We start from the raw sequence: 22,085 nt of genomic DNA, 5'->3' as shown, positions 1-22,085 counted from the left end.
AAAAAAGCTACCATCTGTGTAGGCCTTTATTATTTCATGAGGATAATTGTACCTTCTGTCACAACAGCTTTGTCTTTTACTTTTTTAAATATATATATTACATACATACATACATATGTATGTATATGGCAAGATCTACCAGTCTTTTTCCAAATCAAGATGCACAGTCAGATCCTTTGAGGACTAGGAACACACTCTCCAGGGCAACTCCAGGAAGGGGCAGCTCACAAGTTTTCAACAATTAGCAGAAAGCATGAAACATCTGTATAGCTGGGATGATGCTAAAACATCTGGGTTGAGAGCAGCACAGACAAAATACTCTTTTGTTTTCTACCAAGAGAGCTGCTTATCAAAGAGAACTATAATTCATGCCCAGAGCAAGAAGAAGTGAAAATACAGGCTTGTTTATTTTGTGGAGAAGTTTTACACGCTGCACTGCAATGTTAATACCTACAAAACAGGTTCAGCAAGGTTTGACCCAGTATGTACACCCAGTGCTTAATCTGCTGAGGCTTTGCTCATACCAGCACACAGGATGGTACCTTGCTGGGTGCTTGTGTCACACTGACCCAACCAGCACAGAAACTCTTCCAAAGAAATAAAGATTCTCCACAAAAGGAGCACAGAGAAAACACTATTGAAGATCAACATAATTTAGCAGCCACTGTTTACATAAAGAGATGACACAGTGACAGCAAAAGATAATCAAGATATACAAGTTTTCTAGTTTAAGTGAACTGTATATACATGACACAACAGAGTAAGATTTAAATAGGCAATATGCAAGAAAGTGTAATACGTGGCCTAGTGCTCTAAGAACAAATGGTTGGGTAATTATTACCTAGTCAGTTGTAATCAGCAGTGTACAGAAATAGCAAAATGCTTTTGCATACCTGTAGTGTCATCCAATTTTTCCTGAAATTATTTGTCCTTCTGACATTTTTGGTCAAATCAAGGGGTTATAGTCTTTCCAGCACACACTGATTACTGTTTGTACAAAAGACTGTGCTAAGTGCAATCTCTGATTAATGAAGTGGACTGACAATAATATGTGATATATTTAGAATAAGTCTAAGATGCCTCTTCTTCACTGTAAATGAAATGTCCCCACAGAAAAAAAAATAAACTGCTTAGATACCAGAAAAGGATTTTAATTTCTCTCATATTCAGTAGTGCCTGTATATACATGCCTGTTGTTCTGTTATGATCATGTTAAGTACTTCAAAACCATGTTTACCATGTTCGTTACAAACCTATTAAATAAAAATAGGTTTTATATAAATAGGTTAAAAAACAATTTTCATCTGGATTTCATAGCTTTTTAAACCTAGAGTCTGAAAGCAAATTCTCATATAGAGCAGGTTTATGAGATGTGAATCGTTTGTTTTCAAGTCATCTGATGAGCTTATGAACAAGCTACATTGTGAGGGGGAATAAAAAGATTTTGAGGTATAGGGGTATAATGAATCATGCCTATTTATTAGTCATCCTAATGAATACCTGCAAATTATTATGCAATAAAGTTATTTTCACAAATTGGAGAATACAGACATATATGTCAGTTACAAGGACAATTGTACAGTTTACTGTCAAGCAATTCTGCTAATGATTTAAATTGGTGATTAAATATCAGATCAGCTGAGACATTTTAGAATTCCTTGAACTTCCAGTATGGAAATTTACTGTGTATAATTATATTACTGAGAAATATCCATACAGTAAATGAATATGCAGATCTCTTTATTTAGCAACCATAATGCATCTATATTTACTAGCTGATCTGTTTACACTGTTGATGCTGTTTGCAGAAGGCCATTAGCCTTCTAATTTGTTTTCTAGTAAAAAATGAAATTACAAGAAATTAGTGAGATTCAACTACTAAAAAATTAGCAGTATTAGAAGAGTATTTTAGGGTGCTTGGCACAGAAAGATTACAGTCCGTGACTATGGCTTCTAGCAATGCTTTCTAAACACTGTCAATTTGATTTCTCAAATAAAGATAGCAAGAAAAATACTAAAATCCCTTTAAAATACTATTTTTCATATAATTTTCTCATAAAAACATATTTCTAAAGTCTTGTGCTTTATTTGTTGTTGGTATGAGCTATAGACAAGACACGGATAGTAATTTTAAGCCTATTAGCAAAATTACATAACCTAACACTATGACCATTTCTTGCTGTATTTAAACAGCACATATGTTTGAGCAGAGGTCATACCTTTTTTCAGAAATTTTTGCCATTATTTTTAGTACAAGAGTTGGTCAAAGTTCTAATGTATTTTTAAATAAGCCTTCATTGTTGCACATAATAATGACAGCAATAGTCTCAGGAATTTTTGGCTAAGATACCCCACAGACAAAGCTATTTAAAAGATAAAGCCTTTCCTTCTGTTTAAGGAGAAACAGAAGTCTACCAGAGGAGTAGGTCTTCCTTCAAATAGCCAGAGAAAATGCTTAATAAACCTACACTTTTCATCTTGCAGAAGGAAGCTGAAATATATAGCATCAATCAGAAAAAACACAGCATAGTTCAGGATGAAGTATTTAATGTACCATATTAATCATTCAGAGAGCTCCCTGTAGCAATTACAAAACAAACTATAAGAACTTAAGTAAAATATGGTCAAAGAAATAGTAAGGCAGGGAAGACACAAAATTGGATGGAGTAAAGAACAAGAAATGCAAATCTAGAGAATGGTTATAACAGAACAAGAATTTAAACTTTGGTCTTTCAGATTTTCCCAGACATTCATGGCATGCAGTGCCCAAAGCAGGTATGTGAGTAAGCAGGTAATACTGCTCTCAAAAAGGTGGATATAGAGATAAGACAGAGAGGGTAACCATATCCTACTCCAGAGCAAACCACACAATTCTCCATGGGCACAGAAACAACAGTTCCCATGTTAAAATGTTCCATTCCTTTGCAGTCACTTCTGTAGAATCATTCCCAACATGAAACAGAATTTCACATCACCTCAAAGGAAGACTGTTATTTAGCTATGATAAACTTGGGTACAGCAATATGGCTTGTCTAAGGCAAACAGAGATTGTGCAGCTGAGGACACTTCACTCCTATTCCAAGTCTTGCAGAAGACAGAGAATCCAGTGATAACAGTCTTCAGAGCTCAGACCTCCTTAAGCAAAACAAACGAAACTTCTGTTTTACACCTTGAAAACAAAGCACACTAAAAGGCAATAAAATTTCTCCAACTAATGTGAAGAAAAACACAGCATTCCAGTAATTCAGAATGAATTGTTTCCTTGATACTCTCAACCGATAGTTTTTGACTGACTATCAAGAAAAAGAGCAATTTAAATTAGAAAACACTAAGAAACAGTTCTCAGATACAAGTAAAAGGTTTAGAAACTTTTCAAGGAAAGCTTTAAAAATATGATGATAATAGGCATTTTAATACTTGTAGTTCTATTTGTGTTTCCACTGATTGACCCCTGAATGGACATTGGCTCACAGAATTAAAACCATTTTCAGTTATAATTGAGGATTTGAATTTTCATCTGTGGCACTCATAAATGACTGTTTCAGTAGAGCACTGCATCGTTGGATGAAGGTCAAACATATATACACATTTCCCACTGTCCAAATCACATTTCTAAGAAAAGCACATAGAACAAAATAGGGACACGCAATTGCCAGCCAACTGAATTATTTCTGAAAGCACTCTACCAATTTCCTAAATTTGATTTCCACTAAATCAGAGCCAAACTGAACAAACAGTCCAACTGAACACTGAATTAATCCATTAAAAAGGTCTGGACTTCAAACATTCACATTGTCCAGAAAATAAAATCAGTAACAATCCATGCCTAACATCTCAAACGGGAGCACTCATTTGACAAAGGACTAAGCAGTAGCATGAAGAAAATCCTCCCCTAGGACACCAGAGTTCCTTAGTCATTATTTTGATGTTGAAGGAATAAGGTAATTAGCACATCTTTGTCACTATGTATAAGCATAAGAAGAATTGCAAAATAACCAATCCACTAAACCATGTCCACTATTCCCTTAATAAATAGACAAAGCTGGGCTCTTCAGGATTGTTTCTCAGAAACCCAAGATTGACACCTATTCCTTTTCCTGGAAGAAGACAGACATCTGTCTACATCTTGAAGAAGATCCACATCAGTTCCTGAAAGGAGTGTTACTTGTAATTAAAGACAGGTTAGAAATTGTGTAAGAATATTTAAGTGATTACCTCTCCTATAAAGACAACCATGACACAATCCAGTTTTTCTTCAGGGGACAGCTTATCAATAAGGGAGTGGAGCGTTTCTGTAAGGTAAGACTTGACTTTTCTTTTCACTGTAGGTATTCCCATTACAATGGAAACTGAAATCAAAAGAAACCAGAAATGTACTTTCAGTGACTTCATACACAAGATGGAAAACAAAAATCTTGCAATAAAGCATTACTTAATTAAAAGGTCCAGAGCACAGTAATTAAAAATAGTTTAAAACTATACCACCCATCATCAGGAGCATGATTAACATAATCACCACCAAAGCTCAGAACAAACACAGTAAACAAAAAAGTAATCCTGGACATGCCAGATTATTGCACAAGTGTGGTGGGCTGATCCTGACTGGACATCAGGTATCCACCAAAGCCACTCTATCACTCTCCTCCTCAGCTGGACGGGGAAGAGAAAAATAACAAAAGGCTTGTGGGTGGAAATAAGGGCAGGGAGAGGTCACTCACCAATTACTGTCACAGGCAAAACAGACTCAAGGAAATTAATTTAATTTATTACCAATCAAATCTGCCTAGGGCAATGAGAAATAAAAATAAATCTTAAAACACCTTCCCCTTTACTCCTCCCTTTTTCCTGGGCTCAACTTCACACCCGATTTCTCCATCTCTTCCCAACCAGTGGCGCTGGTCTGGCTATTGGTAAACTGCTGGCATCCTCACACAGAAGCCACCCCGGTAGCCCCCCCACCCCAAACATTGTCACACAAAACTCAACACAATAGGGAACAATCAACAACCACTGTATTAATCAGATAAGGTGCACCAACTCTTAGAGAGTGATTCAACTTCCTAACTTAAGTTTTATTTTCAAATTGACATAACCATTCTTTACAACTTCTCAGAAGTCATCTTTTTTAAAAAAAAAAAAAAAACCACTGCTGAAAAACTCTATTACTTTCCTTGCACCTAGTTTTGGTTCTTCTAGAAAAACAAGTCCAGGGCATCAGAATTGCACAGAAATCCTCAAGGAAATTTCTTGTCTCTGACAAAAGCACCTCAAATGCAAAGCAATACAGCCCCAGCTACAATGCTATTGACACCACCTTTCAGCTGGCCATTTGACTCCCGTGTTCCTTAACTTTTTCATACTCTTTCTTCTGCACCCTACCCTGAACACAGGGTTGGTTACCTAATGGGAAAACAGCAGATAACAGCAGGAATGCAGTAAAAGGATAAAGCAGACTTCATGAAGACAGCACCAGCATTCTGAGCCCCCTATGTGAAATGATTTACCACATCATAAATGTATTAAACAACTATTAATAATGTTGTTTATCCTTCCATATAGAGCCTGCTTTGCCTAGCAACTGCACATTAACAAGCTCTGAATTTTTAAAACAAACACTCAAATAATCACAGTGACCAGGAAAGGGAAAAGATGGAAAAATAATTTAAAACACTGAATTTCCTCCCACTGTTTAATTAAATAAATAAACCTGATTCCAATTTCTATTTTGTAATTCTAAATTTCTATCATATATTCCCAGTGGGATATAATACAGGCTTCACTTAAAACAATAAAGGGATATTAGACTTCTCCTCCCTGAATAACATCAAAATAAAAGGTGGTTATAGTCAGAAAAATAAACCAATGGCTCAAGCCCACACATTTGTAATGCAGGCATGCCTTCTGTTAAAATAAGGAACAATCAAACTTACTGAAGTAATGAAAAAAATACAGGCCAAGAGTAACTACTGCTTGTTTCAAAAACAAGGAGGGGAAGGAAAAAAAAAAAAAGAAGGATCTAGTGGACAATAACAGAAGTCTTCTTTCAAGTCAGGTAGAACAGAGAGAAACAAGGATTTATTGGTGCAGCCTTCAAGCTTAGAGACACACACACACTCTGAGGTATAATCATCCTGGTTTGGCTATATGCTCAAGAGTGGGGATCCCATGTAGCTATCCTAATGGCCAAAGCTCAGAATTTGTGAGGAATGGGAGGGGAAAAAAAAAAGGAGATCAAAAGTATTGCAGCACAACACTGATTTTTTGTCCTCCTCCAATGACTGCCCAGATTTTATTGATGCAATTATATCTGATTATCCTATTTTTTTCAACTCTAAATTTATACATTGAAATACACTGTTCAGAACAACAGAAATGTCAACACTAAAATAACTATATCCACGTATGGTTGCCCCAGAAATCTGAAAAGCCAAAGGGATGTATCCATTAGCTGTTCACAATCTGTAATGTTCAAACTTTGTTTCCTTTTACTTACAAAAAATTCATCCAAATTAAATGCTTCTTAACATGTACTTTAACAGGGTGTGGGGGTGTGACCGAGGTTATGCAGAAAAGAGCAAAGCTGAAACCAAGCTCCTTTTATCTTGAATTCAGTGTGAATTCAAAGGATATCAATATCACACAAGTTAAATGAGATGTCCTTGATCTACCAAGTAATGCAGTAAATTATATTTCTAAAACTAGAAAGTCCTCCAGATATAAAATATGAAATAACCATTGTTATCAGCATACCTCCTGTCCTTCCAAGGCCAACCTGCACTGAGGGTTGAAGGCTTCCTTCATTTTTCAACAAATGAGGCAAATGGTAATAGATATTTGGCACTTGAAGAGATTTTCTACTTGTTAGCTCTTTCAACAATTTCAGCGTCTCATCTGCAAACATACAGGAAATCAGTAATGCAGAAAACAATATGAAGCCTTAAGCAATGGTAAACACTATAAAATTCCAATATTGGTCCTCACTGAGAGCCAGAACGCATTATACACTTTTCTGAGTCATTATATCTTTGTGTACAAAGGAAGTATTTTTTTTTTTGATTTTTTAATGCACAATGGCCAAGACTCTTTTGCACCTACCTATAACCTTGCTACAGATACGTAAGATTTACAGCAGTAAAGTGAATTTACAGAAGTAAAGGATGCTCTGCTTCTTTGGGGGTTTCATAGGATTGTAGTTGAGGGTTTTTTAAAATGAATCAAAATGGGTGGCTTATTTATCTAGATTATTTTTTACTTGCACTTACAGAGCTCATCCCCATGCAGCGATGCCACTGCAAATAACTTTTCAAAGCTACAAATACATATTGGAATACACTGCACAAACAGATTCAAAATAAAAATAGCATTAAATATACAACTGAGATTTTGAGTATTCCTACTTAAAAAAAAAATGCTAATGTGAATTTAATTTATCCATTAGAGTACTTAAAATAATTCTTGCTCTTTCTGGAGTAACTGCCTCTCAGGATGTCCAGGTGGCTCTCAAAGTTGCAAACAACAGTTTTTAAATTCCCCTGCTGTGCATGTTGATTTTCTTGCATCAAGTGTGAAAACAACTCATTTCAAATGACACATATGATAGCATATGGATCTTTGAAAACTTATGGGCTTTATAATATCAAGTTAAGTAAAAAACTACACTTAAGGTTTCTAAGATAAAATTGTGAAGATGTGAGAAAAGTAATGCCGTAAATGTAATTCCTCTCAGATCCTGAGTGCAGCTTCTACAAAGATAGAAGAGTTTTGTTATGGATTTTGGTTTGGTATGTTTCAGGATTTTTCTGGCATTTATTTTTGTGTGAAACTAAATTCCTAACTCTTCAAATCTTGAAAAGCAGCTTGTAAATACATGCCATAAGTAGAGATGCTTATTTTAATAGATTCCAATACAGGTATATTTTACTTTTCCTGCCAACGTTTCTTTTAGCTTCAGCTGCAAAAACTGGAATAAATTCTGTCAAAGTATGACAGCTCTGTGTATGAATCGATAAAGATCTACATAAAACAATCCAGAACTCTTCCGGCTTCAAAGACAAAAAATGCTATATAATATTATGTATACTTAAGTATATTAAACTTAATACAAATCTATTTAATATTATGCTCTGAGCACGAAAGCTCAGGAATTCAACTTCAGCTTACTTCCCACCATGGCCCAGGGGAAAAAGGAGGTCCAGCCCAGTTGGGATCCAGACATGGTAGAATGTAAAAAATGTGAATCAGTATCAGAAGAGAAAAACTTCATATCACTATATTGCCTATAAACAAGCTAAGTAATTTCTAGAAAAAAATGTGGTAATAACTTAATCCTAAATCTAGAATCAAAATTACTTGACTTCCTCCATGGTTGTTCACTTTAACAGCAAAAGCATGCACACAGAATAGGAGGACAACATTTACAGCCTAAGTTAAATGTACCCCTTAAACATACAATTCCTAGAGATCCAGGGGACTACTGGGATCAGGATGGACAGGCCATTAGTATAGGACAGCAATTCATCATTAGTATCAGCACCACTCCCCCACCAAAAAAAAAATTCTATAGAAAATAGTAGCCTATAGAACAAATGCAAGTAGAAAACTGGTTTTTGACTTGCAAAACTCTTTGGTTTTAAATTCCTCATTAGGGAAGTACAGTGAAATTTCTGCATTTTCCAAATCAGGCCTCTTGCCAGAAACTTTATATTTATTTGTTATTCATTTTCCATCTAGAAAAATCAGAGTGACTAAAGCAGTAACAGTGTGATTTTAAAAGTTAATTCCAATAATCTGGTGAGTAGTGTAAGGTCATTCTCTAATACTGCCATACACAGCTCTCTAAACTTGAGTATCTGTCTCCAAAATGATTAAAAACTTCCAGAAGACTTTACCAGTTTACCATTTAAATCACTATTTATTAAAAAGGCTGTTTTCTTACAAATCATAATACCTTAGTCTGTATGTTTTTACGTCTTCCAGTTGACTTTTAAACCTACTTGAATTGTTTCAAGTTCATCCATTTCTTCTGTTTCTCACCTTTCCCCTCAAACTCTCTCTAAAAACCCATGTAAACTATTGTTAAAATATATACAATATGCTAAATAAGTAACCAAGTAACCAAAAGTTCCAGCTTTGGGAGCTAGGTGTGAAGTAAGTATTCAGTCCCTAAAGTAATAAGAATGAAGGGTGGGTGAATCATTAAGAACAGAAATTGGAAAAAACATAAAACAAAAAAATCTACACCAGATATAACATATTAGACATTCTTTAATCACACTGCTGAACAGTTTCATTTGGCTTTCTTGGTAGCAATTTCTTATGCTATAGTAATAAGAAGAGATATTGGCATTGCTGAGTTATTAAAATATACAGTATGTACCTGAAAAATTATTCATTGCATTCTTACTCCCATTTGTTTCTGCTACTGCACGCCTGAACTGCTCCAAGATAGCGTTCAGCTCCGAGGAGCGCTGCAGAGTGCGATGCTCAGCTATACGGAGACGTTCCTTCAAAGCATGAAATTCCCGCTGATATGCAATCAACTTTTCTAGAGAGAAAAAAGATGATCCTAGTTATTTTTGGAAACAAACACCTACCGACAGATTCAATGAGGGTCTAACACAGCTCAGCTATGCAGCACCTGAAATCCAACCAGGAAGGGCTCAGCCCAGAACAATCCCACCTGAGGAGCTGGGCATTTACACAGCATACAGAGGGAAGAGCTGTACCAGACACGGATGCAAAGTAGGCACTGAGGGGGGTATGCCCCTCATCACAGCCATAGACAGGGGCAACCTTTGAGTCCCGATTACTCAGCACCACAAGTCAATCATGAACCCATTCTTGGAACAGACAACCACAAACCCTTTCTTTTAAGAAGGCAAATGGGAGTGGTCCCTTACAAAAGCACAGGTTATGCCTCTCAAAAGACCCCTCTGAATACGTTGTAAGAATGAATAGACCTTAACAGTATTTCAGACATCTCAGTTTCAAACCCAAGTTTTAACCTAATGATATGGTCAATGCCTGAGAATTGAAGAACAAAACTTTTTATCAAAATTCTGCTAATGTTGGCACATACAGGTATTCTTTGAAAGGGGGCCTAAAGGAAGAGGGAAACAGCAAAACTGATTTGCTGATATGTTCCCTATACCCTTTCCACCAGCAAAGTAAGTGTGTCTAGATTTTTCATCCTTCCTTCTTCCTATAGATAATCTTCTCAAATCTCCTGCTCTCCATCATCACTATCACTCTCCTTCAGCCAATCTGAAGATATGGAGTATCTTCAGTGATTTTATACCTCATAATCAACATTCCAACCACTCAGCTGATGTCCACACACATATCTTTTTTGTTATTTACCTATCCATTCCTAGTCTTTTAGTATTGCAATGGTAGGGAAGCAAAACTTCAGCAAGCAATTTGAATCTCTCCCTGTTGCTACATTACAGTAACACATGGGGTCAAAAAGGAATTAGAGTCAATTTTCCCTAGTAAATAAGGCTGCTTTTCCTCAAGTTCTTTCAATTTACATTTCTTTTTTCCTTTTTTTGTAGCTGGGATGTACTGTTCTGATTATGTTTAGAAAATATAATTAACTAAAAAGCCCTGTTTCGAAGACAGAAAAATAAAAGCATGGTTCACTACCTCTTAAAAACATTTCCCTTGCAAGCCTTATTTTCCTTTTTTCATTAAACCCAAAGGGTTATTGCTTTTGTGCCAACAAACCCAGAACACAGATGCTGGTCCACAACACCAGTGCTAGGCACACTGCACACAGCTGACTGAATCCAGACTGCTATTCGAAACAGGAATTGGTACTTTAGTCTGCAGCATTGGGGAAACTAGGAAAATTTTCTGGAGTTTCTGGCATGTAGGACATCCTTACTTGCCAATGATAACTAACAAAGTAGTTCAGTCCTGATGCTTCCAGTGAACTGTACTGGTATTACATTTATGGTACTTGAGATCTCAAAAGCATTGATTACTCTAACAAATACCAGACAACAAGTAGCCAACTTCTCATGGTTGCTTCAACCAGCAGATGTATCTGGGTTCAAGAGGCTACTCTAAAAAGATGCATAAAGTCCTGACACCTATCCTTCAAAAATGTATGACTGATGTTTTTTTTAAGTAGGTCACAATATTATTCAGTCAAGTAAAACCAGAAAATGCTAACATTACAAATACAGTAAGATTCTAAGTCCACTATCCTATGAGTATTTTTCTAGTTATTTATGCAAAATGAAGTAAAAAATTGTTCCTTGAAAGAACTTTTTCCTAAAACACACCTCTAATACTACCAGACCTAGCACTTTTCATGGTTTTGGAGACTGATATGTAATTTGGCTTTTTGGTACTTGTTTTATAAAATGACTGCCTGTACTATTAAACAAAATTTAAATTTCTGACAGTTATATCTTTAGCATATTTTCAGAATTTCAAAGGTCAACTGCTCAGATATTTATCACTTACAAACAAACAAAAAAACCCCACAACAACAGCAACATCAAATTTTATCTCGTACCGAAAGGCACTTTTAAAGGAGAAAATACTTCTTAGACTCTTACAGTATCACCACCAGTGGTCACCACCTGTCCCAGACTTTGAAAAATCAGAATATTTATAAAATCCTGATGCCTTAAGGGGTACTTTTCTAGAGTTCCTGACTCCTGAGGACTTGGGAATGAGCCAACCAATTTAATAACCTATTTTTACTGGAGACGCTTCTCCAGAAATTCAAGGCAGTCTTTCTGAAATGTGTATGTATGATGAAAGGCCAAAGAGTTAAATAGAGTTTAAAATAGAGTTAAAACTGTCCAGTGCTGTATCTGACAACAAGAAGGACTTTGCTGAGTACATTAATAGCAAAAGGAGGCCTAAAGAAAACATTGGACCAATACTTTTTTATTACAGTCACCTGACTAATAGGGTTGAAGACAAAGAAGCCTCCATCTTCCATATTTTTAGCCTCCATCTTCTTCCTGAGATCCAGTGACAGAACACATGGGAACGACTCAGAGATGTGCCAGGGCAGGTTCAGACTGGACATTAGGAAGCATTTCTGCACTGAGAGGGTGGTCAAACCCTGGAACAGGCTTTCTGGAGAGCCTTTCTAGAGTATTTAGGAGGCATCTGACAATGCCCTTAATAATATGCTTCAGGTTTTGGTCAACTCTGAAGTGGTCAGGCGGTTGGACTAAATGATTGTTGGTAAGTCCTTTTCAACTGAGATATTCCATTCTATGACAAATTGACTTGTAAGCATTGTATATACAAAAAGTAGTCAATAGAGTAGCTGATATTTTCAAAATACATTTGGCCATTTAGTGTTTTATTGTTCACATGTTTCTCTAAAACCTGAAGAAATTGATTTCTTGTCAAAAAGTATGCAAACACTTTTTTTCATTGCTGTTACAGTAAAAAGAGCCTAAAACCACAGAGGAAACAGAGATCAGTGGTCACCACGATGAAAAAAGTTTCTTTTTCTACAATATTATGAATCACTTTTCTTATGCTGAAATCTAGAGTAATTTAAAAAAACAGAAGAAGGAATTCAGACAGTAAGCTATTGGCCCTCGAACAGCAGCTGTAGCCAATATCACACATTTGGCATCCAAGAGTTTCAGCATACAGGCGTACTTTTATTTAAGAATAATATACTATTTTACATTGAGATGAGAAGGTGATGTTTTTCCACACTTTGGTCTGGAAGGCAAAAAGATCAAATAAAAATGACCAGCCCTCATACTTCAAATGAAAATATCTTGTTAAGAAATTACTTGAGAACTGAAAGCACTAATTCTTCATCATTTTTCTCTTAAACTCTAGTTGGTTCAGCAAAACTGCAGAAGTTAAAACCTAAATATTTTAGCTGGCCTGATGTTGTTCACTTCTTGGAAAGTTAACACTGTGTCAACTCAATCAGTATTTTATCAACTTTTTCCCCTTGTTGCAAGATGTTCTCATAAATATGGAGAACCTAGAATGTAGACAAGCTCACTTGAAAGTTGATGCACTATCTTGAAAAGTAAAAATTCAAATCAAACTATGGAGGTCTGCAAGTTTTTGACCAGAGATGAAATCTCAGCTCTCAGTCTACTCTTCCGTCTCTGTGTTATTTACAGTTCTCCTATTAAACAACAGGTAAAAAAAAAGTCATTCCAAAAAGACATCATTTGCCTAAGCTATAAACTCAGTCCACTCTCCACTTAGCCACAGACAATCTTGACTACATAATTTGACGTTTTTTCTCCAAAGTTAGACAACTCACAAGCAAAGTTTTAAACCAAATGGCTTACTTTGTAAGCTCAGCGTGGAGCTTCTGAATACATCTTAGCATACATCTAATTTCTTAGTTCAGGCTTTTGTACTTCTTGTCTAATCTGTTAATGTACTTCAACCCATGTTTTTTCCTCGGGAAAAAAAGGACATCAAAGTAAAGGAACAAGAAAATATGCTGTAGTTTGAATTTAGAAAAGCATTTTGCAGGTTACCTCAGCTCAACTGAAATAGAAATAGAAGACTGAACTGCAGGTACATTACTGGCAGTGGCAGAATACTTGCTGTATTCTAATTCCAAATGAAACATCCACGGAACAAGAAAACAGAAAAAAATACCCTGGAAATACAACCAAACGATTCTAAGGCTATTTAGTTTCAGTGTCAATAAAAATCATCCACAGCTTAGTTTTTTGTTCATGCTACTTTTTTAGCAAAAGGAAAATTGTTTACGCCTCAAGCCTGTCAGTGTTTAGGAGGCATTTGGACAATGACCTTATGAACATTCTTTAGCATTTGGTCAGCCCTGAAGTGGTCAGGCAGCTGGACTAGATGACTGTTGCAGTTCCCTTCAAACTGAAACAGTCCTTTCTTTCCTAACATGAAAACTTCATGAAGAAACTACCTTGAGTGCACTTCTAAATTGAGTGCAGACATTTATAGAATCACCGAACTTCTTTGTTACATTGCACTAGGGAAAGGAGGTACAGATACCACACAATCAGAGATGTATTCTGACCCTATAGAGACGTCTCTCTCAAGAAATGAGCTAAACAGTGGACAAAGAAAAAGGGATAAAAACCATATAAAAGGAAAGTTGGCATTCCTGGCAACCTCTGCAAAATGTCTGACTCCAGGTAGCCTACAACAGCCACACTATGATACCCTGTGAATCCAGTAAAGACCCTGCCACTCACTACACGAAAAAAAAAAAAAAAGAATCTCTGTCTGCTGTATAATATACACACCCATTTAGGTTTGTTTTGGGGTGGAGGGGTGTTGTAGAAAAGGATTGCATGAAGACCCTTACAAGCCCCAAGAATGTTTAGGTGACTCTCAGTATTGCTATTCTTCCTCAGGGAAAGCCTTTTACCGTCTGCTAAAAGCAGCACCACCTACAACACAAAAAGCAGTATGAAAGCTTTGCAAGCTGTTATTTATCTTATCAATCAAGCAGGTTCACAAACACATTAAGTCACAGGCTATTTTCACAACTGGAAATTGAACATATTGAACTAAGGTGGTCGTATTCACATAAATAGATAAATAAATAAATAGGCAAGCTATAATTTACTCAAGAGCTCTATGTTAGTATGGCTGGTTGTCTCCAAAGGCAGATGCATCAGACAAGAAGATCAGAAAAAGCTTTATGACCTTTCCATATCAAGAGCAGGCAGTGGAGCTTTCGTTCAAAGCACAAATCAGCTAAATACCCAAAGTGATGGATCTGCCACAAGACAAAAAGGTAGCCAGCCACAGACTTGGCACTCATAAAAGACAGCAAGACAAGCAGAGAGCTTACCTTTACCAATTAATTGTCAGCCTGATTTATATTTCCTGCCCTTACCCAACTGAACCATTGAAACCTCACCCCCTTTTTTCATTAAATAACAACAGGAAGAATTGACTGCATCTGACACACAAAGACTTTAGCTGTCAACAAAGCATTGCACACAAATATTCCATGAGTAAAAGACATAGAGAAGGAACAGATACTTGATGCAACAAGGCATCTCCTCTACACAAGAGGGGAATATTTACATCATTATTCAAATCAACAGTGTCTGACTGGCAATAGTTCTAAATTCACCAACATAACAATTAAGTTTTATGGCCCCCTCTAATGACAACCCTTTCAGTTTTCACAAGTTGAAGGTTCCACAGCAAATGTCTCATTTTTCTGCATACTCTGTTGAAGAGTTATTAAAATGCCATTAAATAAATGTCTGAATCTAATTCAGGTATTTCTGTGATTAGTCATGCCACAACTCATTTGCTCCCATTATAAAAACCCTACAGTAGTTACCATCATGCCATGGATCAGAGACACTAACAAGCTTTATGTATTAATTCATTACACTTGCATCAAGGATGTTGATCAGTTTACATGCTGATAAAAAATAGAGGTGTTAATGGACAGAGTGCTTCCACACTGGGTTTTATATGGAGTCAGTGGGTATAGAAAGAGGAGGTTACTCTTCAGTGAATTAGGGATTTGTCAGCATGCCAGCCAATTCAATCTGGCACAGCTTTTACAGGAACATTTCTTTGTTTGAGCTACATAAGGTAAAAAAATTAGTTCTGCACTTCCCATAAAATCCATTCAGATGCTTTATGTGATCCATGAAGTTGTAATATCAAGGACACCAGTATCCAGTAAGTCATGACAATACCCACACTTCAAAGACATACTCAAGATGTATTTTTTAGACCATGTTTGGTCCATAATATCCAAGTACCTTCCAAGCTATCCCATTTGTAGTATCATCTAATCAAAGAGTCACCTTCACAAACAGATATCTTTTTAAATCAAAATCCTGCTACACTAATATGTGATAGCACTGGAAATAATTTAGTCTATCAAAAAAAAAAATCTGAATTCCTCCAGCAAATAAAAAGAAATTCTTACTACACAAGCACTTAAGTAATTCTCAACTTCATCTTAGAACTGACACCTTTTTTGACAAAGGCTAGATTTCCTCTTTTGCATGGGGTTTGCAAAATGAACTATCAGTACAAGTACCTAATGGTGTGATACAAAATTCTGCTCCTACTGCACGGTACAATCATCCAGCATCACATAAAGATGCACAGACAATACATAGTGGTATTTACTAAGAAAATGTAAGCATTGCTCCCACTGCCCTTTGGAAGTGACTCCAGAGCTCAGAAGATATTCATAAGGCACAAATCAAGCACCGCATTCTCATATGTCCAGCTGAGAAGAGGCGAGCAGAGGAATTGTCAAACCAATCACACAAGCATAGACAAAAAGCTATGTCCACACAAGAGAGATATTAAAGATGTTCCAGACTCCTCCTGTGACATTTAGACTTATAAAAACAGTAAAACATTATAGCAAGCTGAGATAATTATCACGTGTCAAAACCTGTACGTATGCACAAATCATATTCATAACCAGAAATTTTGAACAGTGAAGAGTAAAGAAAGTGCTAACAAAATTTCCTCCCAAAAATCAAATCTCATCTGTGCTTACAAGTCAGATTCTGATTTCCTCTCAGAACTGGTCAAAAGCTGATATATGGTGTCCTTGAAATGTTACAATATATTACCACGGATGACTACTCAACATAAGCTTATTAGCTCCCCCGGTCTTAAAGTGAAATTAAAACCTTTTATAAACAAGTTATGATGAGTTACAAAATCTGAAGCAGAAAAGCAATCAACCATGCAAATACGGAATAAAGCAGTACACTGTAAATGCTAACAACAGACATGCTATAAATAAAAGCTCTTAAGAAAACTGCTCAAGGTCAAATTTTATCAGTACTCTTTGAACACTTGATCCTATGGGCTTTTTTAGTTACAGAGTTTGTAGCTATGCCCATTCATAAAGCTATTTTATTATTTTGAAGGCATTAGAGAATATGCAATTGTTTTATAATACTCTGTGAAATTAAAGACAGAAATTAAGGTAGATGATTCACATACAAAAAAATACATCCTACTAATCATAACAAAACATTTTTTTGCATCAGGAAACAAACAAAATCAAGATGCAAGTGGACAAGTCATGCTTTTATCCCTAATCTTGTTACTCAAACTGAAGGGTCATTTTACCAATTCAGTATTTCAATCTACCAAAACAACCCAGTAGAGCTACTGTTTATTGCCCTTGTTTTCCACATAGTAATGTACTTATTAGGATCAGAAGTATTTTAAAGAGTGCTTATTCAAGAGCTCTCATTGTGAAGAACAGCTTGTTTTTGAGTGAAGGTTTTGCAGGATTTCCTGTCTTTAAAAAATAACTCAATTTTGATTACTTAATTTCTCATTGCAATTTTTTCACATTTTGTGCTTCAAGGATCTCTATAAGCAAAATAATGGGTTTTTTCTCTCCAACTAATCACTAGCCCAAGTCTGAAGCACTTGCTTTGAAACTTTCAGGGTCTGATCCAATCCAGTCTAGACACTTTTGTTTAAACATTCCTTTCCAGCAGGAGCTGAAGTTGTTTTCTCTAAAATTTTTTAAGCAATCTGAATATGATCCTTTGTAATATCAACTGGTAAAACCTTTCTATTTTGAACTGTAAATGTCAGAATCACTTTACCTGTAAATATTCCCTTGAAAAAGTAGAACTCTCTGCCTTCTCAGAGACTTCACATATACAAAGAAAGCAGAAAAATGGGAGTACAAAGCATATCAAACTTTGAAATCCACTTCCCCTCCCATTTTTTCTATCTTTAACATAAATACACTAAAAATTATGCAGCTTACCAATCAAAATAGAAGCATGAAGTGATACATCAGTCAGATTGGTTTGTTTAATTTTTTTTCTAAAAAGTCACAGAATAAAACGTTTTCCTAGAGGAAAAACAATCCTAAGCAATCAAATAGTCGAAGAAGCCAAACTAGAATGGTGACAACTGATGACTGATTTACTTAAGGGGTATTTTCATAGCTGGACAGAGCAACCAGGAACAGTCTGAATGTTTCCAGATGCAATTACACACCTTTGCATCCAGATACAAATTTTTCAATATAGAAAGATCACAACTTAGAAAATTTCCTACATGGTCATAAAACCCATTATCATACCACTCTCAAATCTCCAATGCTGAGGGCTGACAGGGGGTCTGAACATTCCTCTGGATAAAAGGAATAAAAAGAATAATATATCAGAAAATCCAGACACCCACGACTAAGGAGGTCAAGTCAACAGAAGCATATGGTGTTCTGTCTGCACACTGGCCTCAGACAATAAGGATAATTAAACACATGATTTGTTTGAGAAGAGTATTGGCAGCACTTGAGCTGAAGGTCCTCCTTTAAAACAGAGAACAGCAAGCTACAGTGATGGGGAAAAACAAACAAACAAAAAAAGAAATCTCACATTTGCAAATTATTTGTCCTGATCTGACTGTTAACTTGGCTAGAATTCACACTTCTTTGCCTAGTAAACAACACTGCCCAGGACTATAGATAAATATAAACCTCAGGGCTTTTTAGGTTCCAGCTATTTGATTTTTATTTTATTCCCAGTGCTGAGAAGCACTGTCACCTCTGTTGGCATTTCTTCTTTAAAGGGAAAGTGATATAAAAAGGTCACTGAAATCATAACCTAAATCAGTCCCACAATAAGCAATCAGTATTTAACACATCTCTAGCCCTGAATAGAAACACTGAGGAATAAATAAAAGCTTCATAGATTCTATTTCCAAAAAGCAAAGCGGTACAACAAAAATTACTGCAACTTCTGTTGTAGACATTAATTGTACAAAGAGTTCAATTTCAGAAATTAATAAAAGAAAAAAGTTCAGCTAAGTATACAAAGCATTGAATTCACATAACCTGGGTATTAACACTTTACAATGAAAAAAAATTACCTTCAAATAACTGTTACTAAAACCTCCCACTTGGACATTGCTTACACGTCTTGCAGAAGGACTTAAAGTGTACAACAGTGCAAAAGAAATTAGGAAACCTTCAACATCACAGTATTACCTCAAAAACAGGAACACAATTTATGGGGACAGCTTCTACAAAGATCATTACATCATGGTTATTTTTTTCAAACTCACCGCCAGTCAAAAAGCAAGGCTATAATTCTATACTGCTCAAGCAAGCACAAAGCTCCAGTTTAAGGAAACATTACAATCATAGCACTAAAGCACACCTTTAAGATACAGGACAGGTCAGTATCTAGCCTGTGTTCTTGGCAACACTGAAAGACTAAAAGCACATTGGCTAAAAGAAAGCATTTCCATTGCATTGTTTAACACATTAAAATAAAACAATCCATTCTACATTTCTGCAGAAACGTGTCTATTAAGCATACATTTTGCATCCATTTACATTTGCTTCCATCATTTAGTTTAAATATGTGTATATATATACACTTTATTGCTACCAATAAACAAGAATATCTTCTAAAACCCACATAATAATTAATTACACTAATTTCTGACAAGATAAATCAAAGAAGCCATAACCACTTATGCTGATCCTACCAACATGTGGCTTTATAATCAGCATCTCTGTAGGGTATCATAATTTCAACTTTAAAATAATTACAAAAGCTAATCTTGGTAAAACACAGTTCTTTCACATCTGTTAAAAGAGAACAAGAAACAACCCCTTCACCTGAAATACTTACAGATTTGCTGACAATGTAAACAAAGGCAATTACCTTTTAGGTAATTCAACCCCTTACAGCCAGTTTAACTACAAGTCATCTGTGACATTATGTTTCTCCTCAGATATCAGTCAACACTTTCAGCTGCTTTCTACAAACAAGCACATTAACCTATATTAAGATATTAAAATATTCATGCTATCCAGTGGTTTCAAATTCCTGGGGAGTTCTTTTGTGGCGGGTTGTGGGGTTTTTGGGTGGGTTTTTTTTTTAAGAAAAATATTTCTCTGCATACCACCTTTTTATAACCTACTGGACTTCTAATTCCATTTACTAACACATAAATTCTGTTACTCTGTTGTAACAGAATTCATGAAAGTGAGGTCTTTGATCCTCCTTGTTACTGACTTGGTAAGTTAAAACTGGAAAAAGGATTTGAAGGAGAAAAGAAGTTCCTATAAAATTACCAATTCGGTAATCGTTCAAGCTACCTCTAATCCTGTCACTCACATCTTGCAAATAGCCAGACTTGTGCAAAACATTTGACACTGTCCTGCACAACATCCTTATCTCCAAACTGCAGAGACATGGATTTGACAGATGGACCACTCTGTGGATAAGGACCTGGTTAAATGGTTGCACTCAGAGTTGCAGCCAACAGCTCGATGTCCGAGCTGAGACCAGTGACAAATGGTGTTCCTCGGGGGTCAGTACTGGGACCAGCACTTTTTAACATCTTTGTCGGTGATGTGGTCAGTGAAATGAGTGCACTCTGAGCAAGTCTGCCAATGACACCAGGCTGTGTGGTGTGGTCAACATGCTGGAGGGAAGAGATGCCATCCAGAGGGACCTGGACAGGCTTGAGAGGTGGGCCTGGGTGAACCGCATGAAGTTCAACAAGGCCAAGTGCAAGGTCCTGCAGCAGGGTCGGGGCAATTCCAAGCACAAGTAGAGGCTGGGTGGATTGAGAACAGCCCTGGGGAAAAGGGCTTACAGGTGCTGGTTGATAAGAAGCTCAACAGAACCCAGCAATGCACACTTGCAGTTCCCAAAGCCAACTGTGTCCTGGGCTGCATCAAAAGCAGCATGACCAGTAGGTCAAGGAAGGTGATTCTCTTCCTCTCCTCTCAGGAGACCCCACCTAGAGTGCTGCATCCAGCTCTGGGGCCACAGTATAAGCAGTACATGGACCTGATGGAGCAAGTCCAGAGGAGGCCACAAAGATGATCACAGGACTGGAGACCTCTCCTATGAAGACAAGCTGAGAGAGCTGGGATTGTTCAGTCTGGAAGGGAGACGTTATAGCACATTCTAGTAGTACCTAAAGGGGGCTGAGAAGAGAGCTGAGGAGGGAGTTCCTACAAGTGCACATAGAGACAGGGTAAGGGGGAATGGCTTCAAACTGAGAAAAGGTGGGTTTAGATTAGATGTAAGTTAGAAATTCTTTACTGTGAAGGTGGCAAAGCACTGGGAACAGGTTGCTTGGAGAAACTGTGGATGCCCCATCCTGGGAAATGTTCAAGGCCAGGCTGGATGGGACCTTGAGCAACCTGGTCTAGTGGAAGGTGTCCCCTGTCCATGGTAGGGGGTTGGAACTAGATGGTCTTTAAGGTCCCTTCCAACCCAAACCGTTCTGTGATTCTATGATTAACTGAACCTGCATTCTACACTTTTTATCTTCTACTTATCTGATGCCTCCATATCAGCTATAGCTATCAGCTGTTATACAGTTAGAGCTGTACTTTAAAATACAGGAGATGAAATTTTAGTCAAAGGTTACTCATATTATTCCTTGTATTCATGACATACAACACATAAGAAAATCAAAATGACTAACTGATCTGAAATCACCTTACTTTTTTCCCTTGTCCAGCTCTTGTTGCACCAGTCAACTGCGTTGCTAACAAAACACAACATAAGCTATACAGCTGCAACCAAAGCCAGTCAATGCCTCCTATAGTGACTAGTGTTAAAAAAAGATCAAGGGAGGAGAACCAGACAATATGACATGTTTGTCATATGCAAATGCTGGAACAAATAATAAACTCTAACAGATCAGAATTTCAATTATGGCAAAAGAACTCATAAACAAAAAAAGAAGTGTCCAGAAACAGCAACTAACATGTTTTCATGAGATTAGACAAGACAATATCAGCTTCTAGTTAGACTCGACTAAGGCCATTGGAATGTGTCACAAGGTAAAAGAAGGTAACATTTTAAAACTGTTGGTGATAAGAACAGTGTCTACAAATACTCAGTGCAGAAAATTAATACTTTCGTTTAAATTTCCCAAATCACTGTGTTAATTACATATTTTCAATTATTTTTCCATTACACTACTCTTCATTCTACATTCGATACCGTACTGATGGAAGCCTTTTCAACCCAAGGTGACTGAAGGTCCACACCAAGACCTTAAATCATCTTGTCCAGGAGCTGCTTTATGCTGACGACGACGCCCTTGTTACCCACACAGAAGCAGCTCTGCAG

The 22,085-nt window shown here is 36.6% G+C and overlaps 1 protein-coding gene across 1 annotated transcript in view; it reads right to left on the bottom strand.

The window, feature by feature from the left end:
* MGAT4A (alpha-1,3-mannosyl-glycoprotein 4-beta-N-acetylglucosaminyltransferase A) overlaps positions 1–22,085 on the bottom strand; it is a 72,706-nt gene that overhangs the window by 36,266 nt on the left and 14,355 nt on the right. Inside the window, exons 3-5 of the mRNA XM_008934180.2 lie at positions 9,377–9,544; positions 6,751–6,891; positions 4,216–4,349 (exon numbers count right to left, since the gene is read on the bottom strand). Coding sequence (XP_008932428.1) covers positions 4,216–4,349; positions 6,751–6,891; positions 9,377–9,544 — 443 coding nt within the window. The remainder of the gene's footprint in view (positions 1–4,215; positions 4,350–6,750; positions 6,892–9,376; positions 9,545–22,085) is intronic.

Source organism: Manacus vitellinus, unplaced genomic scaffold, assembly GCF_001715985.3.
Source record: "Manacus vitellinus isolate BGI_N305 unplaced genomic scaffold, ASM171598v3 scaffold_7_pilon, whole genome shotgun sequence".
In the NCBI taxonomy this organism is placed as follows: Eukaryota; Metazoa; Chordata; class Aves; order Passeriformes; family Pipridae; genus Manacus; species Manacus vitellinus.
This window is presented reverse-complemented; position numbering and strand designations above follow the sequence as displayed.